We start from the raw sequence: 17707 nt of genomic DNA, 5'->3' as shown, positions 1-17707 counted from the left end.
CATATATACAATGGAATATTACTCAGCCATTAATAAGAATGAAATAACACCATCTGCAGCAACATGGATGGACTCAGAGAGTGTCATTCTGAGTGAAGTAAGTTAAAGGAGAAATATATGACATCCTTTATATGTGGAATGTAAAAAGAAACAATACAAATGAACTTACGTACAAAACAGAAACAGACTTACAGACTGAGAACAAGCTTACAGTTGCCAGAAGGGAAGGTTGAGAGGACAGGATAGACTTTGGGATGGATATGTACACAGTGCTATATTTAAAATGGATGACCAACAAGGACCTACTGTACAGCCCATGGAACTCTGCTCAATGTTATGTGGCATCCTGGATGGGAGGGGAGTTTGAGGGAGAATGTATATATATGACAGAGTCCCTTTGCTGTTCACTGGAAACTATCACAACATTGTTAACTGGCTATACTTCAATACAAAATAAATTAAAAAAAAAGAATAAATCTTCCAGGAGTGATCTACTTTTCCTTCTTCTGATAACAGATCTCACCCTGTTGGCTGCAATGTCTGTTGTCCACTCTTTCCTTCCGTGGGATTTTTCTATCTGGTGCTGGCTGAAAGGACTCTTTCCTTTCTGCCAGCAAGACCACTGGAATACCAAGTCTAAGCTATCAGTGGCTTCAAAACCCCATCTGTAATAGAAGTAAACAAGCATGGTGAAAGGGCAGGGGGAGAAAAGGGAGGAAGCAAAGTCCAAAGAGAGGAGGCATCAACTACAGTGTGTGAATTCCTGGATCTTGCTGTCACTGAGCTCTGCCCCATCCCCTTTCTACTATATGGGTTTGTGAATCAATACATAACCTTTCTCGATTTATGCTAGTTTAAGGTGGGTTTCTTGCACTGACTAATATAGTAATATAATGGAAAGAAAACACACTGAACCGGAGGATGGAGACCTGGCTCTGTTACAACTAGCTGAGTAACGTGGACTTTAGCAGGTAACTTCTCCAAGTCTCAGTTTCTTCATATACTAAGAACACTGGACACATTTAAGATTAAAAGAACATTTCAGAAAGGCAATTTTATAACCTTCAGAAAATAAGTTTGCTTCTCTAATCTTGCTTATTATAGCATCTTTTACATCTAAATAGGACAGTATTTTGAATGCTAGAAAGTTCACAGCAAAATTAAGTCTCCTTGTAACAAAAAAAAAAAGGCATTTTCTAATTCTAAAGAAACTTCTACATTTAAGCCATATTTTCCCTCAGCAATATAGTATCAGAAGTCTACTGACTGACCTTAATTTTTCCTTCTAAATACTCAGAAACTTAACAGGTTCAAGTGTAGTTTGTGTTAACGTACCAATTAACTGTCTTGATGTTTTAGCGACAGAGAGAAAATATTTTAAAATTTTAGAATTTTTAGCACTAAGCTGGTTTTGAAGTTAAATTTTTAAAACTTATTTAATAAGAATAACCTTTAATTTATAAAGAAAAATGTCTTACTTTGTAACTGATTGACAAAAAGCTGCTACTTCCTCACTCTGTACTTCAATTTCTTGTAGAAGAGAACTTTCAGTTGGCAAAGTACTGGTCCCATTTGGGTCTTTCTGTAATGAAAAAAAAAGTGTTTTATTTTAAAATAAAAGATCCCCAAAATGCTAAATAACAATGTAGCACAAACACATTTTTATGAAAATATGTACAAAAATATGGAGGTTAAATAAACCATATCAGTAACAAAATTTTAAAGTATGGATTTCTATCCCTATAAAAGCAATGCCAACTAAGCCTTATTTAAAAGTTCATTGGTTTTACTTGTTCAAAAGTAGAAATAGGCTGTACTTAGTATTGGTCAGTAAGAATGGAATGCTAAATATATTTTCATTCAAAATCTTTCAGAAATGAATACTTCAGAAAGTCAACAGCTAAATGAAATTAAAGGACTACACTCTCTGTCTTATGAAAAGGAAGAGAAACTGAGACTCCTCTAATAAAGAATGAGTTTTATGAGTGAGTGGGTATTTTCTATGTTAATAAACTTGTACAAACATCCTGACAGTTTCAAAAGTTAAATTTATGTCTGACCAAAATTTCTATGATCAAATTTCTGATCAAAAACATTTAAGGACAAAAATTCACTACCCAAGCATAGTCAAACAGCAGAGTCCATTTAGAGGTGTTTTGACTTACTACATAAAAATACTTGACTTAGCACAAATTTCAAATGTAAATTTCCCTTAAAATTAGAATGGGAACATTCTCAACTTGAAATTGAGTGAAGGAGAACACCATGTATAAATTTCAAGAGTTGTGGTGGATTTCAGTAACGATAGAACACAAGGCTTTGTCAGATAATTAAACTGAAAATTCAGGGCAACAATTCCTTTATTAATTTACAGCTTTTAAAACATGGCAGAGCCTTTTCTGCTATAATATGATATATACATGGTGAAGTGACCAGCCTGGAGTTCTAGAAAAGCTGCTACAACAAATAACAGAGTTCATGGATAAAAATAAAGGCAGACTACTCAAAGTCAGTGTAATCAAAGTCCTACCTAAAACAATGAGAAGTCCTTAAAAAAATACTAGCACAGTTATATCTCTACTAAATTTGCACCTAGAATTATGATCTTCTACTCTTTGAGGCCTCTTTAAATCCGGGAGCTCCTGCTTCCTACTTTGTTATATGCATTCGGAAGAGCAGAATTTCAATGAAGTTAAAAATACAATCCAGGATGTAGACTTCTTCACCAAAGTTCTTAATGCAAAAAGAAATGTCTTTACAGCTTCTCTGTCTACACTCACTGCTTCACCAGAATGCTTAACCCTGTGGAATGTGGAACTGTTCTTGAAGCCACCATTTTTTACTTCTGTGGAACTTTCAGTGTTTTTCTAGTATTTTCTTGAACTACTAAGGCTTTCCCTGTAACTGTGAGAGAGTTTGTTCTTGATAGGTTTGAAGTATTAATATGCTGGGAGAGATGATTTTAAAACAAATGCTACTTCCCCATTATTCTGACATCAATCCCATAGGTACCAGTTACAGAAGTTAATTTGTGTTACAAAAAAAAGTATTATAGCAAATAGACCATACTATTCTAAAATGGATTTTTATATTTCTAGACTTTTAATACTCTATTATGGAGGGACAATATGGTTTAAATGTCCGGCTTCCCTGGTGGCTCAGTAGTAAACAATCCACCTCGATCCCTGGTCCAGGAAGATCCCACATGCCTGAGAGCAAATAAGCCCATGCACCACAACTACCGAGCCTGTGCTCAAGAGCCCAGGGGCCACAGTTACTGAAGCCCGCGCACCCTAGAGCCCATGCTCCAGAGAAGCCACTGCAATGAGAAGTCTGTGCACTGCAACTAGAGGGGAACCCCTACTCCCTGCAATTAGAGAAAAGCCCAAAGAGCACCGAAGACCCAGCACGGCCAAAAATAAATAAATAAATGTTTGTTGTTTTAAAGAAAATTGTCTTATTTTTTTGTTATACAGAGACTTAATTTTCTTTCTAGCATTCAAAATACTATCCTACTTAGATGTAAGAGATGATATAACAAACAAGATTAGAGAACAAATATATAAATATTTTCTGCAGGTTAGAAAAATGCATTTCTAAACAAAGCCTCTGGCTTGCCACTCCAAGTCTACCACAATCTAATCCAGTTGTATTTCCCAGAACTTCCCAAATGAATATTATATCCAAGTGAACCTGAATCATATCCTGTTCCTATAAAGTACAAACTGAATTATCTTGCCTCTAAATCCTTGCTATTTGTCTTCAAAGCTTCCTCCTAACTTTCCCGCACAGCACAAGTCCAAGATCCAGTAATTTTTTAAGGCCCAGTGGAATGCCACTTCATCTACACTGTCTTCTATGAGAATTTAGCATTTCTTCCCTCCTAACATTTCTAAGTACTTAGTCTGAACCAAATACCGTATCATTACATCCTGTTTTATATTTGTCCTAATATGAAAGCTCTTGAACACAAGAATCAAATTTAATTTGAATTTCGTATTTTTGTAAAACTTTATATCCAATTCAAAAGGCACTTAACCACTGGTTTAATTTGTTGAATGTTTTGTTCCCACTAAAAACAAGTTGAAAGTTACTTTCATATAACCAGTGAATTTGCCATAGTGATCATAAAACACTGAAAAATTATAAGGCACTAGATAGTTCCTTCAATGATTTCCTAAAATAGCAGTAATTTTCATAAGTAATGTATTCTATAAAATAAGTCTTACGGTTATTATAATACCTAAAATACAGTGAGATGCCACACACAAAAATATCTAGCAATTACTGAGCATTTCTTACATGCCAGGTTCTGCTGTGAGAAACTCCGTCATTTATGTACATATGTATGTATTATTTATTTTTCACAAAGTTCTAGTAGATGTGTAACATGACTATTATGCCCATTTTACACATTAAAAAATGAGGCACAGAGAAGTTAGAGAGGCAACAAAGTCACAGGACTGAAAAAATGTTAATATTTCAACCTAGGCAACATACCTTAATCACTACCTCGCTTAATCACCTCACAACCTAGCTTAATCACCTCACAACAAAGTCTCCTAAAAAAAAAAAAAAAACCCTCTAAAACATGAGAGAGGGACTTCCCAGTGGCTAAGACTCTGTGTTCCCAATGCAGGGGGCCTGGTCGGGGAGCTAGATCCCACATGCTGCAACTAGAGATCCCGAGTGCCACATCTTAGACCCAGCACAGCCAAATAAATAAATAAATATTTTAAACAAAAAAATGAGAGAAAGACAGCATTGAGACCTTAGTACAGCAATGCTATTTTTTTTTAAATGTATTTTTGTTGACCTATAACTATCTTTTCTTATCTCTGTTTTTCATATTCCACCTATTAACAGATTTTGAATCTCCTTAATGGCATTCCTAGGTGCTTTTTTTTTCAGAGAAGGCAATGGCACCCCACTCCAGTACTCTTGCCTGGAAAATCCCGTGGACAGAGGAGCCTGCTGCAGTCCATGGGGTCACTAAGAGTCCGATACGACTGAGCGACTTCACTTTCACTTTTCACTTTCATGCATTGGAGAAGGAAATGGCAACCCACTCCAGTGTTCTTGCCTGGAGAATCCCAGGGACGGGGGAGCCTGGTGGGCTGCCGTCTATGGGGTCGCACAGAGTCGGACACGACTGAAGAGACTTAGCAGCAGCAGATGCTTTTTTTTAATCAAAAAATAGTTTTTACAGTGCCTTTCATGTATTAGTTCCTTCCTTTCTAGCAAGCTATGAGTTTCAATTGACAGTGGCAAAAACAGATTATAATAATCAATTATCTAGTCACACATTAAGGTAATAATAGATCTGGAAAATTAACTCAATGTTCTGTCCACAAAGTAAAAAACAGCTGGGCTCCCAATGATTTCATCTGTACATCAATGTCATCATTTTCTTGTTTTTCTTCACTCTTTCTGAAACCAAAAAATTTTTTTTTTCAATTTCACACCTACTCCCTCAACTCTTGCTCCCAATCCCTTCCTCAAACTGCAAACAACTTAAGCATCAATCATCTCTTTTCTTCAATGGTCTTGCACAAACTTTTATGCAGCATTCAAGGCTTTCATACTCCACTTATATACATACATCTTGTCTCCCCTTCTAACCCGAGTTCTTTAAGGATGAGATCTAAGAATGGTCATTATTTGTAACCCACACATTTTGTCCTTAAGTGTTTTTCTATGAATGAAAGAGGCAAATGATAGTAAGAAAAATGGCTAGTGTCATTATCCAATATATGAAACAAAGAAAGGTTTGTGGGGGAAGAAACTGAGTTCTCTAGTAAATATTCTGGGTTTGGAAATCCATATGGATGTTTGGTAATCATCTAGAAATATTCTATTACAAATTTCTATTCCAGAGTTAAACATTTTGAATTGAGAATCATACAATTTCTGCAATTTTCTACAAGGAAATTTCTCTCTGCTAATTACTGTCAGCAACCATCAGGATCACCAAGGCAAACCAAAGGATTTTGGGTTCAATTTCCACCAATAGGAGACAGTTTCTTTAGGAGGCTGAGGGATACATAAGCGATTATACTTACTGGGCATCAAGATGGGACATCTCTTTATACATATAAGAATGGAGAAAGAGAGATTTATTATAAGAAATTAGCTCATGTGATTATAAAGGCTGCCAAGTGATCTGGACTAGTAGCTTTCAAACTCTGTATCTATCTCAGAGCCTCAAGAATAAAGTACGGGCTAAAAGAGAACAAATAAGATATATTAAAGACAGCCAAGAACAAAACCTTGGGGGAACACCAATGTTTAGAAGCTAGACAAGTAAAAGAAGTCAAAGATTATAGGAAGAAAACTAGGAAGTAGATTTAACCAGGGCAATGGAAGAAGTTTCAAGAAAAAAATATGGTACATTGTTGCAAATGAGGCAACACGGCTGGACAGTAAGTATGGTCACTGTATTGAAAATTAGTATTCATACTCCTAGGAACAACTTTCTGCAATATGATAGGAACAAGAGAGGATGGTGAGGAACTGGAAAAACAGTAAGTACAAATTCCTCTTTAAAGAATAATGGTGGAAAAATACTTTGGGGAGACAAGAACAAGAAAAGAGAGATGAGTTACATTTGAGAAAAGAGAAGGAATCTCTATCTCTTCCCTCCAAACCAGAAAGAAGAGGCAAATAAATCTGAGGTGGACAAGTGCATACTAAGAATAACCTTGACCTCACTATATAAAAAAGGAAAAAAGAAAAAAAACCTAAGTAACTGGAAGTCCTAGCCACAACAATCAGACAAGAAAAAGAAAAGAAATCCAATTTGGAAAGGAAGAAGTAAAACTGTCACTGTTTGCAGATGACATGATATGAAAAATTCCTAAAGATGTCATCAGAAAACTACTGGAACTAATAAATGATTTCAGTAGGATACAAATGAATTTTGCAGGATATAAAATTAATATATAGAAGTCTGTTGTATTTCTATACAAAAAACTAACAGAATGAGAAATTAATAAAACAATCCCATTTACAACTGCATCAAAAATAACAAAATACTGAGGAACAAATTTAACTGATACAGGTATAAGACCTGTACTTAGAAAACTGTAAGACACTGATGAAGGAAAGTGAAGACGACACAAATGGAAAGATATACTGTGCTCATGGACTAAAGAATTAATATTGTTAAAATTACCTTATTACCCAAAGCAATCTATAGATTCAACACAATCCTTACCAAAATACCAATGGTGGGACTTCTCCTGTGGTTAAGACTCCACACTACCACTGCAGGGAGCATGGGTGCAATCCCTGGTTGGGGAACTAAGATCCCATATGCCATGCAGCCAAAAAAACCCCACAAACAAACAACAGCATTCTTTACAGAACTAAAACAAACAATTCTAAAGTGTGTATGGAAACACAAAAAATCTTGCAACAGTCAAAACAATTTTGAGAAAGAAGAACAAAGCTGGAGGTATCATGCTCCCTGCTTTCAAACCACCCAACAAAGCTACAGGAACCAAAACAGTATGGTACTAGCACAAAGACAGACACATCAATTAATGGACCAGAAAAGACAGCCCAGAAATAAACCCACACTTACACAGTGAATTAATCCATGACAAAGGAGGCAAGGACATACAATAGGGAAAAGATAGACTCTTCAATAAATTGTGCTGAGAAAACTGGACAGCTACAGGAAAAAAAGAATCAAACTGGACTTTCTCATACCATATAGAAAAATAAATTCAAAATGAATTAAAGACTTAAATGCAAGACGTGAAACCATAAAATTCCAGGAAGAAAACAGGCAGTATGCTCTCTGACGTTAATCTTAGCAATATTTTTTGTATAGCAAAGGAAACATCAACAAAATGAACAGGTGGTCTACTGAATGGGAGAAGATATTTGTAAATGATACATCCAATAAGGGGCTAATATTCAAAATATACAAAGAACTCATACAACTCTATCAAAAAACAAACAACCTGATTTTAAAAATGAGCATTTTTTGAAAGACGATATACAGTGGCCAATAGACACATGAAAAGATGCTCAACATCGCTAATCATGGGGAAATGCAAATCAAAGCCACAATGAGGTATCGTGTCATACCTGTAAGAATGGCTATTGTCAAAAAATAACAAATAACAAGTGTTGGTGATGAAAAGGGCACTCTACTGGACTATTGGTAGGAATGTAAATCGGTAGTCCCTATGGAAAACAATACAGAAAGTGAAGTCACTCAGTCATGTCCAACTCTTTGCAACTCCATGAACTGGACGGAGCCTGTCAGACTCCTCCATTCATGCGATTTTCCAGGCAAGAATACTGGAGTGGGTTGCTGTTTCCTCCTCCAGGGGATCGTCCCCAAACAGGGATCAAACCTGGGTCTCTCGCACGGCAGGCAGACTCTTTACAGTCTGAGCTACCAGAGAGGTTCCTCAAAAAATTAAAAATAGAATTACCCTATGACTCAACAATTCCACTCTGTGGTATTTTTCCGAAGAAACCCAAAAACAGTAATTTGATAAGTTATACGCACCCCTATGTTCATTTCAGCATTATTTACAACAGCCAAGATATGGAAGCAACTGAAATGCCCACTAACAGAAGAATGGATAAAGAAGGCACAGGATACACACACACACAATGGACTGTTACTCAACCATAAAATATATCTCGCCATTTGGGACAATATGAGTGGACAAGAAGGTATTATACTAAGTGAAATAAGTCAGAAAAATACCATATAATTTCACTTATATGTGAAATATAAAAACATATGAACAAATGAATACAATTAAACAGACAGATAGATAAAGAACAGATAGGGTACAGGGAGTGAGACAGGTGAAGGAAATTAAGAGGTACAAACTTCTAGTTACTAAACGAGTCATGGGGATGAATGGACAGCATTAGGAATACTATCGATAATACTGTAATAACTTTATTTAGTGACAGATGGTAACTAGGCTTATTATGGTGATCATTTTGTAATGTATAGAAATACCAAATCACTATACTATATTGTGTATCTGGAATTAACAGTGTTATAGATCAACTATAATTCAATTTTCTTAAAAGGTAATGGAAAAGGTAAATTAAGAGTTTAAGGAAAGTGATACAGGTTTGAAATAATTCACGAAAACTTACCAATACATACTTTATAAAGCAGTTATAAGAATAAGGGAAAGCTTTACATCTAAACAAGTTCCAGATTCATGCCATCTTACCCCAGAAATTAGATGGAACACCAAGTTTTCAATAAACGTATTTTAAGCATTAAGTATAAATGTATCAGTTGCCATTCAGAACAAAGTCGGTTATTTCCTTAACTGAATTTCTTTAAATGTTTGTAGACTTCAGTAATCTATCCAAATACTGTATTATATACAACTAGACAATGGAAAACCACATTTTATTCAACTTTACATCATCTTCAAAATTAATGTTAGACATTGTGCTAATTAGGATATAAATGTTTATAATATTAATATAATTGATTTTTAGTCAATAACCACAGAACTTTGCAAAACCATTTCTATGAACATAATTTGATTCATTACTAAAATCTTTGAAATCTACTCAAAGTAGCTAGAATTTACAGCTGTTAACTAAAAAATGTGATTTAAATTTAAATTGCCAGAAGACAGTGTTAAGTACTATGTCTTTTCCTTTATGAAACAAAAATTTGAACTAAAGTATTTAGATTATTATGAACAAAAGACACTAGAAGGAAATAGGAAGTAAGACTGCTGAGTGAGAAGAAAAACACCGTTCAGAGTTTTTACCACAAAGCATAAAATTCTTACAGGAAATGAATACTTATGTACACAAAGTAATTATAAAGAACAGGCACTGTAATCTTATTTCACAGTAAAAAGCAGGAATCTCAGGGAAAATTTTATTGAATAGAAATGAATGGTGTGTGAAAATTAAAAGTTGCATGCCAATGTTTGTGCCACGGCCTTCCAAAGCCAGCTTACTATTAGTATTCTGTTTACCCTTTCGGCCTAAATTAAACCAAACTTAATCTTCATGCACACAAACAAAATGATGAACTCTTAAAGAGTTAACAAAATCCCTTTTATAGCATTTGTAACAAATTCACACTAAACCTCTGATTGAAGACCTCCAATAACTATACACTGACCCCCTGAGAGCAACCACTACCAAATAAATGGCTATTTATAAATTTTGTTATTAATATTTAACTATATAACCTGCTTCCTTGAGTTTTCTTCCCCATTGGTCCTTGTTCTACTTTTTGGAACAATGAATTTTAAAACTAAACTAAACTGAATTTCTCAATTCACAGAAAAAAATATAAACAAATAGGATTTGTATAATTTTAAGCTTTCTATAAAAGGTATTTTAACTTTTGGCACCTGCTACCACTTATCTATTAAAATCTAGCACAAAGAGCTATTTAATTTGTACAATGTAACACAATAAATTGGAAAATTTAGTACATAACTATTATATCTTTTTTACAAGAATATCATTATTTTCAGATAGTCTATTTCCTGAACTGTTTTGAGAACATATGTTCAAAATGTAAAACTTTAAAAGACAAAAAGTTTCAACTTCCTCTTTTACATGGTAACTTTCTAAACTTGAAATATTATTCCTGAAAGAATCTCAGAAATCATCTAGTCCAACCAGGTTTATATCAAAGATGAAGAAACTCAGATTCAGAGTGTGAATTATCTCCAATTAATATTCTCTTCTTCAGGCAAAATATGCCCAATCTTTTCAACAATTCCTTAAATAGCACAGCTTCTAGATCCTGAACATTGTAATTTTTTCTTTTCAAGACACATTCTCACTGGTCCCTCTTAGAATGTGGTGGTCAAACGTTAAGTATGAACAGAGTAGAACATAACAGAATGATCAACAACTATAGAACACCTCACAATGCCACAGTCAGACTCCTTTAAGAAGTCTGACGCTGCTGCTGCTAAGTCGCTTTAGTCGTGTCCGACTCTGTGCGACCCCACAGATGGCAGCCCACCAGGCTCCACCATCCATGGGATTCTTCAGGCAAGAACACTGGAGTGGGTTGCCATTTCCTTCTCCAACGCATGAAAGTGAAAAGTGAAAGTGAAGTCGCTCAGTAAGTGTCTGACTCTTCGTGACTCCATGGACTACAGCCTACCAGGCTCCTCCGTCCATGGGATTTTCCAGGCAAGAGTACTGGAGTGGGTTGCCACTGCCTTCTCCTTAAGAAGCCTAAGCCACCTCAATTCAGACAGTGTCATTTAGTAAAGCTGACATAAACTGTAATAATCTACCTCTCATCTCTGACTGATCAGCTGATCAAGTCATGGTATTTTTGCTTACCTGGCTTTGACTCATGCCTCTCACAACCAATCTGCTTACTCCTTGATCCTTTCCCCTATACTTTAAAGAATCTAAGAATATGTTTCTGCTAAAACTTGCCCAGAAACCTAGTTAATTCCTAGAGTCTGAGTGACTAGTAATTCTCTGCACTCCCATGTGATCTGAACTCACAGATCTTGCTGGGGGAAACCTATCTTTATAAAAAACTACCTGTCCTCATCAGTCCTGCAAGATGATTTCTGAAAGCACCCCAAATTGGGAAATATCAAGATGGTACTGTGAAAAATATTAAAAATGAGTAGGAAAAGATGTATGCAGAGAGAAAATGAAAGGAACATAAATGAGTATCACAGCCCTGAAAGAAAACATCAGTTGAACCAGAAATGACCAGTCTAAACCATAGATGGCAACTGGGAAAGGTATGCTTTGCAGCAAAAGCACTGTCAATCTATGCTATGGGTTTTGAGTCACAAACAAACTGAAAAAGAAAATACTGACATTAACTGGAGATAAGTCATTCTTTGGATCTAAGTTTCTGGATCCATGAAATGAAGTTGGTTAGACTAGATGACTATGGTTATCATCTCACACATCTCTGAAATGAGTTCATTTAACTAATTACAATACTATTACATGAAAAAATTAATAATTACTTAATTTCTTTACATTTCAGTTTCCTCAACAGTGAAATAGGCATGATCGCTCTGATCTCACAGGATTCTAAGGAAGTCTCTACTGTCTCAGTGATTGTAAAAAAGAAATAAACCAAAGTCATTTATAAATATTTTATTTAATTCAAGATAATCTATTATTCTGTGGCTACAATGCATATACTGTAGAGGTGCAAACACATACATATGAAGTGTGATGCAAGAAGCAGGAACATTATTTGAAAATGACCTGGATGCTCACTCTGGGTTGCCTGGACTATCAGGGGTTCTGCCTTCCACCAATGGGAGGCCTGAGTCTAAACTCAGCTCCACAGAGGACCAGAGGAGACTCTATCCCTGACAGCAGAGACTGCAACTTCCCACAGGTCATGACATCTCCAGGTTCTAGGCAACTAAACAGCTGATATCCCTAATCCAGCCTACACGGTGTCAAACACATGCCATCATTGTTATGTCCATAAAAACGAGATCCACAGTTGGAGAGGGATCTCTCTACTGGAACACTGACCCAAATATGAATCAAGTAGGAATGTGGCCTAAGCACAACAGGAGGATCGGGGGACCAGTGTCTTTCTTTAAAAAAAAAAAAAAAAAAAACCTGAGGAAAAATTCATAGAACATAAAATCTGCCGTATTAACCAATTAAAAATGTACAATTTGTTGGCTCTCAATACATTCATAACGGAGTGTAAACCACCACTATTATGGTAAGAACACTGCAATGTTCTAATTTCAGAACATTTTCATCACTTGCCCCCAAATCCCTGTACCCATTACTCATTCCTCATTTCCTCTTTCTCTCAATCCCTCAGCAAACAATAATCTGCTTTCTTCCTCTATGGATTTGTGTTTTCTGGACATATCATATAAAGTGAATCTACATGTTTTTTTGTGTCTGGCTTCTTTCATTTACAATGTTTTCAAGGTTCATCTATGCGGTTCCCTTTGTTTGGGTGAATAATATTCCATTCTATAGACACATTTTTGCTTGCCCATTCATCAGCTGATGGACATTGGGTTGTCTCACCTTCTGGCTCTTCTGAATAAAGCTGCTATGAACAACCCGATTTCTATTTATTTATTTTTTTTAACCCGATTTTTTAAATGGACAAATGATTTAAACATACATTTCTTCAAAAAAGATGAAGAAATTGCAAACAAGCATATGAAAAGATACTCAACATCACTAGTTATCAGGCAGTTCAGTTCAGTCGCTCAGTCGTGTCCGACTCTTTGCAACCCCATGAATCGCAGCAAGCCAGGCCTCCCTGTCCATCACCAACTCCTGATTCACGTCCATTGAGTCAGTGATGCCATCCAGCCATCTCATCCTCTGTCGTCCCCTTCTCCTCCTGCCCCCAATCCCTCCCAGCATCAGAGTCTTCTCCAATGAGTCAATTCTTTGCATTAGATGGCCAAAGTACTGGAGTTTCAGCTTTAGCATCATTCTTTCCAAAGAAATCCCAGGGCTGACCTCCAGAATGGATTGGTTGGATCTCCTTGCAGTTCAAGGGACTCTCAAGAGTCTTCTCCAACACCACAGTTCAAAAGCATCAATTCTTTGCACTCAGCCTTCTTCACACTCCAACTCTCACATCCATACATGACCACAGGAAAAACCATAGCCTTGACTAGACGGACCTGACTTGGCAAAGTAACGTCTCTGCTTTTGAATATGCTATCTAGGTTGGTCATAACTTTCCTTCCAAGGAGTAAGTGTCTTTTAATTTCATGGCTGTAGTCACCATCTGCAGTGATTTTGGAGCCCCAAAACATAAAGTCTGACACTGTTTCCACTGTTTCCCCATCTATTTCCCATGAAGTGATGGGATCAGATGCCATGATCTTCGTTTTCTGAATGTTGAGCTTTAAGCCAACTTTTTCATTCTCCACTTTCACTTTCATCAAGAGGCTTTTGAGTTCCTCTTCACTTTCTGCCATAAGGGTGGTGTCATCTGCATATTTGAGGTTACTGATATTTCTCCCGGAAATCTTGATTCCAGCTTGTGTTTCTTCCAGTCCAGTGTTTCTCATGATGTACTCTGCATGTAAGTTAAATAAGCAGGGTGACAATATACAGCCTTGACGTACTTCTTTTCCTATTTGGAACCAGTCTGTTGTTCCATGTCCAGTTCTAACTGTTGCTTCCTGGCCTGCATACAGATTTCTCAAGAGGCAGGTCAGGTGGTCTGGTATTCCCATCTCTTGAAGAATTTTCCACAGTTTATTGTGATCCACACAGTCAAAGGCTTTGGCATAGTCAATAAAGCAGAAATAGATGTTTTTCTGGAACTCTCTTGCTTTTTCCATGATCCAGCGGATGTTGGCAATTTGATCTCTGGTTCCTCTGCTTTTTCTAAAACCAGCTTGAACATCTGGAAGTTCACGGTTCATGTATTGCTGAAGCCTGGCTTGGAGAATTTTGAGCATTACTTTACTAGCATGTGAGATGAGTGCAATTGTGCGGTAGTTTGAGCATTCTTTGGCATTGCCTTTCTTGGGGATTGCAATGAAAACTGACCTTTTCCAGTCCTGTGCCCACTGCTGAGTTTTCCAAACTTGCTGGCATACTGAGTGCAGCACTTTCACAGCATCATCTTTCAGGATTTGAAACAGCTCAACTGGAATTCCATCACTTCCACTAGCTTTTTTCGTAGTGATGCTTCCTAAGGCCCACTTGACTTCACATTCCAGGATGTCTGGCTCTAGATGAGTGATCACACCATCGTGATTATCTGGGTCGTGAAGATCTTTTTTGTACAGTTCTTCTGTGTATTCTTGCCACCTCTTCTTAATATCTTCTGCTTCTGTTAGGTCCATACCATTTCTGTCCTTTATCGAGCCCATCTTTGCGTGAAATCTTCCCTTGGTAAAATTACAGTAAGATGCCATTGCACATTTCCCATCCATTAGGAAGGTTGAAACCCCCAAAATGGAAAATAACAAATGTTGACAAGGATGTAAAGAAACTAGAACTCTCATATACTGTGGGGGTTCGAAAGGGGATGATGTAGCCACTGTGGAAAACAGTTTGCTGGTCCTCAAAAAGTTAAACATAAACTAGCCAGCAATTCCACTCCTAGGTATATGCTCCCTTCCCCACATTTTTTGATTTGGCTTAGTCTTCCCTTCTCCTTACAAATATTTTAGGAAATGACAGATGCTTTGTAAAAACAAAAACCAATACAAAAGACAACAGAGAATATTAAGAAAAAATAGTCTGATATTATACTTATGATTCCAATTTAAAATGTTAAATTTACCTGTGACTTTTAAATTGAAAGGTGTTAAGAAATTATGTTACTAAATGTGCAAGCACTATTGAAAAGCTGAAGAGAATTAAGAACATATATTTCTCAGTGTGAGATGCAGTCAAAATGTATTTGGAAAACACTGCACTGGTTAAGATTTTTCTGGATTCTGATCATGTTATCCAAAAACATCCTCATTCTTTTTTCGTAACCCTTAGTATCTACTGTTTTCTCCCCAGACATCTAAAATGGCTTTTAAAAATCAACAATTCAACATAAACCCATCCAATCATGCAAAATTTGCTTCTCCTTCCCAAAATCCTAGTTGATTCTCACTGCCTAAAGGGTAGTTAAATGCTGATCTAATTAACTGAATGATATGATTCATATTAAGGTGAGAATGAAGCTTAAACATTCCTAGAATCCACAGATGATATAAAAGCAAAATAAAAATCTTCAGTGGTATACTATATATGGAAAGGAAAAGTCTAAACCTTACTGCCCCCTCCTGTAAGAGAAGACATTCTGCTCCATGCACCCTTATCTAATTCTTCCAGACAATAAGACTATATGAACTCAGCAAATATACTATATAGATTATAGTTCTATTCTTCACTTGCATTAATATAAGTATTTAAAGAGAGTCCTTTAAATGGCTTTTCTCCCATCTCTCTGAGGCCTCCCTTCCTTTCTTCCTTTTTCACCTCCCTTCCTCCCTCCTGTTCTTCTATTCCTTCATGGTTAAAAACAATAAAACAATATACATTAGAATTTCTATAATGGAGTTAAAAACCAAAATTCCTCATCTACTCTGAAAAATAAAGGTGCTAAAGCAAAGAAAGTAGGACCACATATAATGAATGGAGAGGGAGAGACAGATAAAAATTATCTTAAACACCTATAAGCAACAGCCAGATCCTTAGGTTTTCAAAACGCACAATCCTAGAAAAAGATATCAATAGCAATTAATTTTTCAGTTGGCCTAAACACATTTAATCCTTTATCACACAATCTAAGATGCACAGTGTACTTAAGAATAAAAGAAAACGAAACTCAAAAAAATATTTCTTTCACCTAATAAATTATGTACACAAACATGAATTCTGTGTTATACTAAGTTTGAGAAGTTTGTAAGAAAAGACTATACCTGATATATTTGGCTCTGGACTTTTGTAGGCTGAGTTGTTCGAATATTTAAAGACTGGCTTCTTGTTACTGTTGCTCCAGAAAGAGATTTTCCATTCACCTTTCTGTCAAGGTGACAACTTGCTGGTGATCTCTCCTCAAGAAGAACAGCATCCCAAGGATCGTCTGCTAGCAAATCTGGCACATTTTTCTCCTCTTCATGGTCCTCTACCTCTACATTGTCCACCTTAGGCTTACTTAGAGGATCCAAGTCTAACCAATCAAATTTACTGATGTCTTCAGACTTTGGAGATACCTGCAGATTGCTGATTGTAGTTTTTGAATTTATCTCCAAATCAGTCCTTGCTTTTCCATTTTTTAAAAATTCTGATGTGCTAGCTATTTTGTCAAACAGCTTTGCCATGTCAGGACTGACAACTGGGCGATAGATAGGTAAGCTTCCTTGTGGATGAAAGGGTGTGGCAGATGTCAAAGGATATGAAAAATATGGAGACTGTCCTGGAAGTCTTAAATATATAGGTTCTGTGGATGCAAAAGTAGGCATTCTTGGGTTGAAGCCATTTTGGAATGCAGTCTGTTTAGTACTGTAAGTTGACTGATAAATAGAAGGTAAAGCGTAACTGGAAGGTCCAGATAATCCAGGTGGCCACTGTCCTCTCTGAATAGCAGGTCTAAGATAGAGTTGTGCTGATAATGAAGGGTTCAGAACAGGAGTAACTGGCAATATAGGTGTTTTCCTAGACTCAAAACTGTCATCCAGCAATAGTTTCTCAAGTTCAGCTTGGGTAAGCTTTTCTACATCAATATCTACTGCTCTTTTTTGGGTATCTGATTCAGGAAACACCATGAGATCATAATCCTGTTTATTATAAACCTGTGCTTTTTGTCTGGTGCTGCTAGACAACTCAAAGCCTCTCTGATTATCAGTCACCTGCCTGTCCTTTTGCAGTTTTGCTAAAGCCTCTGCTTCCATCTGTAATGCTTCTTCTTTGCCTACATCTTTTGTTCTTGTTGATTCCGGAGGGGAAGATGAGCATTTCTTAAATCCATTGTTGCTGGATATCTGAGCCATGTCCACTTACAAATCCAAACCTCCCCAATCTAGTTTTCTCTTGTAGTTTCCAAAATAGCAAGACCTGTACATAAAAATAAATATAACACTCCATTAGATTTTTAAAACATAAATTTGTTTAGTTTGTAACCCAGCACGTATGATTCAGGGCTTCCCTTGTGGTTCAGCTGGTAAAGAATCCTCCTACAAGGCAGGAGACCTGGGTTCAATGCCTGGGTTGGGAAGATCCCTTGGAGAAG

The 17707-nt window shown here is 36.4% G+C and overlaps 1 protein-coding gene across 1 annotated transcript in view; it reads right to left on the bottom strand.

Annotated features, from left to right (window-relative positions):
* Positions 1-17468, bottom strand: part of PIK3C2A (phosphatidylinositol-4-phosphate 3-kinase catalytic subunit type 2 alpha) — a 75802-nt gene extending 58334 nt beyond the window's left edge. The window contains exons 1-2 of the mRNA XM_052652576.1: positions 16398-17468; positions 1479-1582 (exon numbers count right to left, since the gene is read on the bottom strand). Coding sequence (XP_052508536.1) covers positions 1479-1582; positions 16398-17468 — 1175 coding nt within the window. The remainder of the gene's footprint in view (positions 1-1478; positions 1583-16397) is intronic.
* Between the last annotated feature and the right edge of the window lie 239 nt (positions 17469-17707).

The sequence above is a fragment of the Budorcas taxicolor genome, chromosome 15 (genome assembly GCF_023091745.1).
Source record: "Budorcas taxicolor isolate Tak-1 chromosome 15, Takin1.1, whole genome shotgun sequence".
In the NCBI taxonomy this organism is placed as follows: Eukaryota; Metazoa; Chordata; class Mammalia; order Artiodactyla; family Bovidae; genus Budorcas; species Budorcas taxicolor.
Note: the sequence above shows the minus strand (reverse complement) of the source record. Positions and strands in the feature narration are given on the sequence as shown.